Raw genomic sequence first — 6000 nt, 5'->3', positions numbered from 1 at the left:
GGAGTCGAGGCGGCCGATCCCTCGGCCGCTCTCACCGCTGCCGCCCCATCGTCAACGCCGCGCTGGTGACAACCGGTGTCCGCGATGTTGCTCAGGGCGTAAAGAAGACGTTGAAATTGATCTCCTCCAGCTCCCGCACATCTTCGGCGCGTGGCTACGTGGGCTCTTGTTGTTTAAATTTCGAGGTTGTTATTTAACTGCGTGGTCTCCAGCGACGGCGGCCGTGGTGCGGCGGTGAGGGAGGGGGGGGGCGGCGATGACGGCGGTGGTCGGTTGAGGGCACTGCGCCACTTTTCCCACGGTTCGCGTACTCCCGGACGACGCCGCACCCTCCCTCGCCATCAACCGCACAAACTTGTGCTATGGACCATGCAAACGGCCACTTAAAAATAAAAAGGACAGGTACTAAAAAGGGGGCAACGTTCACCACCTTAGGCACAGTTCACAGCTTCTGTTGACGATGACTCATCGATGTGGAAAAAGTAGAAGAAAAGAGAAAAAAAAGACAAATTCCTGCCGGCCATTGGAAAAAAAAAAAGAGAGAACGTCTTTTCCCTCCGTCCCCCACCTCCCCCCCGGTCGCTCGCTCCGATTCGCGCGACTCTCCACGTGGACCGCAGGAGGCATCGTCCACATGGCATCCTCAACCACGCAAGTGACAAGTGACGCAGGATGGGGGGGGGGGGGGGGGGGGGGGCCGGCGAGCACGATCTGCCTGTGTGCCCAGCACTCCTGTGCGCGGTCTCATGGCTTTGAATCGGGCGGTCACGTTCGCGGGAAGCTGTCCGCCGGCAACTGCCAGTGTCCAATGTGGCCCACAGCGTGGGCTGGCCTGCCGGGGATCAGAGGAATTCGATCACTTGGATCGGAGTGGTGGTGCGTTGGGGTTGGGGGGTGGTGGGCGATCGTTGATCGTCGAGGTTGGGTCGAGGAGGCCAGAGGAGGAGGAGGATCGAGGAGAAGGAGGCTCTTGGCGCCCCGTGCGGGACAAATAGGAATCAGTCTACGCCCTCGAAGCCCTGCGCATTCTCGATGGCCATGTTCAGCCTCTCCCGCAGCTCCTCGAACGACTCGTACGGTGGAAGGTCCAGGCGGTTGAAGCTGAGGAGCGGCAAACAAAAGAGACATTGCACCAGCGGACTTGCTACCACAGGCCCTGGGAGGTCCTCGCTGACAGCACTGCAATAGGCAGGCTACACTGGAGGACCGTTTTGCCTGTGTGTGCATTCGTGTGTGTGTGTTGGTACAGTAGGTACAGTAGGGGGCACAGGTGGTGCATCAGCCAGTCATCTCGGTCATCTCAGTCAGTCGACCCGTGGCACCTGGGTCTGCCCCGTGACCTCCTGCCAGTGGGCGTCCGACACTTCCCGTGGCCTCAAGGTGCACATGGCCTGGCAAAAGCGTCGTGGTGACGTCACCGCCACTTAGTGGCAAATGGCGGTTGTTGTTGTTGTTGTGTATGCGCGAGTGCATGTATATATGCGTGTACGTGCGTGTGTGAATGTGCGTGCATGAGCTCATGTGGGTGCGCATGTGCGTATGTGCATGTGCGTGAGGTCATACGTGCATGTTCATTCATATGCATGCCCATAATAGAGTTTTTTTTGGGGTTAAATCGTGTAAATATATAAATGTGTCGTTAAAACCCACCACCACCCGACACAGCCAACTAGTAAGGTTTGTCACGTAAACAGAACGTGGCCAATTTGTCACGAGTACAGCACACCGGTGTGTTGGAGAGCCAAGCCACAACATTTACAATCTGAGTACGACGTTTCGCCAGTAATTACAACCAGCTTCATCAGGCGCCAGCCAGATTTGTGGAGAAGTCTGACTGTTTCGTTCCTTATATAGAGGCGTAGATGTGTGACCACACTTCTGCACTCTTGCAGAATGTGGGGGTGGGGGGGGGGGTTAATGAAACAACGTACATTATGCATGTCCATTATGCGAGCCCTTTGAACTTGTCCTTCCTGTCTGTTGTGTGTATTAAAATATCCGTACCAACGGTAATCCCTATTGTAGTATGCTGCCCTTCATAGGCATGCATTTAAACAATGTATCATTTGATGTTTCGCTTCCACACAGCACTAAGGCGGTAGCTATCCGAACGGTTAAAATAATTTTAATTTTTTTCAATTTTGATAGATTCTCTAATTAGTCTTGGCCAGTAGTAGCTAGTTTTGCGCAGAAATAAATTGAGTGTCCTTGTTGGCACGCGTGTTCTGCTACTGCTGACAGTTGTATTTGAGATAATTTAATATTTCTCTGATGTTATTTTAGTCTCGTGCTGATCATTCGTCCTGTTTGCCCAACATAACATTTCCCACACGTGCAGTTCATCCTGTACACACATTCTGATGATAGCTTCGGTAATAATTTTTTACCAGATATTAATTTCTGTATTTTATGTACCGTGCCAAATCTGACTCGGATATTTTGTTTTTCCAAACATCTGGCTAGTTTATCAGTTACTCCCGCAATGTACGGTATTTTGATCGTTTTAATTACTGGGGCAGTTTCAATGCTCGTGTTATTTTATTTGGTTTTGGCATTCAATGCCCTGTTGATTTGTGCATCATTGTAACCGTTCATTTGCAGCGCTTCTTTAACATGTTGAATTTCACTTCTCAGACTTGCCCGCGTGCGTGTTTGTGCGCGTATGCCCATGCGTGTTTATATTTGAGTGTGGGAGCATGTGCCGTGTGTGTGTCTGCGTGCATAGGGTCGTGCGTCTGTGCATGCGCGCGCGTGTGTGTACAAGCAAGCGAAGTGTGCGTGCGTGGGGCTTGCTGGAGTGGGTGCGAGCGTGCATGTGCTGTGTGCGTTTGTGTGCGTGTCTTACCAGGTGTGTGCTCGTGGGAGTTTCTCCGGTGCACCCCACATCTCAACTGTGAACAGCTGAGGGCCGTTGGAACCTGGCAACAAGAGGAAGACGACCACAAAGATTACGTCTCTAGCCGACGAGAAAAAACCCCCATCGTCATAACAGAAAAACCAGTGGAGGCCGGAAAAACACACGAGTTTCAGGCAACAGACAGAGACATGTACAATAAGCACTCAGACTTTGTGCAATTATGCAAAAACCATCAAGCATTCCTGAGAAATAAAATAATAAAAATAAAACATAATAAAAATAATTCTCACGACGTTTCGGCCACAACGCAAGCAGCCGTCCTCAGACACTGTCTTTCCGACAGACCTGTTCTTCACCTGAGGACGGCTGCTTGCATTGTGGCCAAAACGTCGTGAGAATTATTTTATTATGTTTTATTTTTATTATTTTATTATTTTCCTTCCACGTGACTTTACCGAAAGAACCAAGAACATGAATCCCTGCAGTCACGAAAGCTTTAAATCGAAAAGTAAGTTTATGTTTTATGTCGAACTTCTTCACTCCCCCGCGGAATCGGCAGTCATAACGAGTCTCAGCGTGAACAATTTCTAGACTTGGCTTGAGTGGCTCTGTGCTCGGAGGCCCACACCTTTAACCCTCACGCGTCGGTGAGGGCCGATGCCACCATGGCGGCGGCGGCGGCGGCGGTAAAACGCGGCGGGACCTTACCGTACAGCTCGGCGAAGCCATTCATGGGGACGCGCGATGTCCCCGTCACAAACTGCAGGAGACGGATCCTCTTCTCGGCGTCCATCAGCAGCACCGCCTGCACGCTCCCCGCAGCGACACGCAACAATTATAAAAAAAAATCCCCAGGTAAGGCCCACTGAGCCGTTCAGCTATTTTTCAGAAGCGACCTGGCCACAAATGATTGCCAAATGAAGTGGCTGAGCACGTGGAAATTTATATCAGCCAAATCCTCTAAACGCACGTTGATTCTAAATGTGGAGGGAAAAACCGGAGGACCCGGAGAAAAATCCGCGCGACCGCGGGGAGAGCACGCAAACTCCAAATACACAGCAGGCTTCAGGGTCGGGATCGAACCCATGACCTCCTCTATACGAGGCGAAGTAGTTAACATCTCGCCACGCACGATGACACGAGGTGAACGGACGACCTGGCAGGACCAGCGCCACGTGGCGAACACACATCGAGATGACGACCGCCTCACCAGATTTTCCATTAGCAATGGTCATTTAGCGAGACATTTTTAATTTAGTCACAGGTCTTACACCCTTGTACGATGACAACCACCTGCGAAATATTAGCCGGGTCTAAGTCTGCGAATTCCGCTTCTTAGTTCTCTTAGTTGAGTCGACTAAAAGAAGTCTGAGTGAATTTTTCTGCTCAAATGAGCAATGAAGCATTAGCGCTCATCTCCCATTCACTGCCCTGAACCGAGGTTGACTTCTGCAAAAATTGGTACTCGCTTTAGCGGCCACGGAGGAATGATGGAACGGAGTCAACCCCCAAACAGGATTTGATCTCGCGATCTTTCGATTGCCGCTCCCTGTTAGGTCAGAAATGTAGTCCACTCTTACTTCGTAATGGTCGGTGTGCGGGGTGCAAATTCTATTCCTCACCAATATGATCAGGTCAGCCAATCAGTGAAGTGAGCACAGCACTTACATAGCCAATCACCACTATTCATCGTCCTCAGTGCACTTCCATCTCCGATAACATTACTCAAACTATCCTCGTCCTCGTGAATTTCGTCTCCTCGGCCATTTCGCGTTGCAACGTCCGTTGAGCGGCAGTTGCGATCATCGTCGCGCTCGACAATTCCAGTCCGCTCGTAGCCTTCGCCGACTAAAATCATATAAAAGTCGACACTCCGTCGACGAATCTTCCCGCCACGAGCATCGCCGCCGAAGCGAAGTCGGGCCAAACACGCTGCGGCTCTCGCCGGACAGCGCCGCGGACTTCGCTCGCACCTTCCAGAACCACTGGACGACGGGGTGGTTGGCGCAGTAGCCGTTCTTGTAGACCGTGTGCTGCCTCCAGTTGTTCACGTCCACGTCTCCCAGGCCGCACACGAGCAGCTGGGAACACGGAGCCGCACGCGCACACACACACAGACACATGATAAGGATCCACCCGTATAGCCTGAATGGACTTTTCGATTTATAGCTTTCGTGACTGCAGGGATTCATCTTCTTGGTTCTTTCGGTAAAGTCACGTAGAAGGGAAGTAATAAATAATAAAAATAAAACATAATTAAATAATTCTCACGACGTTTCGGCCACAACGCAAGCAGCCGTCCTCAGCGTATTGAATGGGACGCTGTCTTCCCGACAGACCTGTTCTTCACCTGAGGATGGCTGCTTGCGTTGTGGCCGAAACGTCGTGAGAATTATTTATTATGTTTAATTTTTATTATTTATTATTTCCCTTCTACGTGACTTTACCGAAAGAACCAAGAAGAAAAAAACCTGAATGGAACTGTCGGGGCAAGCGCCGTTAGCGAGGAGCTCCTGTGAAGGCCGGCACGGCGCACGACGGGGTGTGTGGCCAACACCACGTCCAGCCGCCTTTGTCTTCCCAGTGGTGATGTTTACACAACAAACCAGGTACTCATTTGAGGCTGAGTCGACCAAGGGGAGGCCCAGGACCGGTTCAGATCATTGTCACCGGTGTTGGTCGTGAGTGGGAATTGAACGCGGGTCGTCAGGTACGTAGCGCAGCGCGCTAAACGCTACACTACCGCTTCCCATGCACACACGCGCACACACGTGCGGATGGAGCTTCGTTAGCAGTGGCAATGCACGCTCGCCCGTGAATCTGGGTCACATGACGGCCTGCTTCCTGGAAAACCCAAATCCCTGTGCGAGATGGATTGTCACCCCGTAGTATTTGGACCCCAAGGACAGAATACTGTGTGCATCATTTGATCAAGGGTACAAATTCTATTAAAGCAATATGACTCCCCTGTGGAAAATGACCCCCCATGGAAAAATTACTCCCCGACCGACCCTCCACCCAGGGTCAGAATTAAGCAGGGGGGAGCTTCAAATACCACAACGGGTGGGGGCTCAAATAACACATTAGATTCTGACCAAGGTTGGTCACAATTTAATATAATGTCCTGCAATCTGTGCCATATC

The 6000-nt window shown here is 51.2% G+C and overlaps 1 protein-coding gene across 5 annotated transcripts in view; it reads right to left on the bottom strand.

The window, feature by feature from the left end:
- Positions 1-689: 689 nt before the first annotated feature.
- The window catches only part of LOC133354264 (E3 ubiquitin-protein ligase NEDD4-like), a 123463-nt gene continuing 118152 nt past the window's right edge, over positions 690-6000 (bottom strand). For 4 of the 5 annotated variants that reach the window (XM_061570970.1, XM_061570971.1, XM_061570968.1 and 1 more), the window contains 4 exons: positions 4831-4938; positions 3566-3662; positions 2846-2918; positions 690-1101 (listed from right to left, as the gene is read on the bottom strand). In XM_061570970.1, the coding sequence (XP_061426954.1) occupies positions 999-1101; positions 2846-2918; positions 3566-3662; positions 4831-4938 (381 nt within the window). In that variant the 3' untranslated portion in view covers positions 690-998. Of the gene's footprint in view, positions 1102-2845; positions 2919-3565; positions 3663-4830; positions 4939-6000 lie in introns of those variants that run through there. The other variant, XR_009756562.1, reaches the window with a different exon arrangement.

This window comes from Lethenteron reissneri, chromosome 46, assembly GCF_015708825.2.
Source record: "Lethenteron reissneri isolate LAM-NWPU_2019-01 chromosome 46, ASM1570882v1, whole genome shotgun sequence".
Classification (NCBI taxonomy): Eukaryota; Metazoa; Chordata; class Hyperoartia; order Petromyzontiformes; family Petromyzontidae; genus Lethenteron; species Lethenteron reissneri.
Note: the sequence above shows the minus strand (reverse complement) of the source record. Positions and strands in the feature narration are given on the sequence as shown.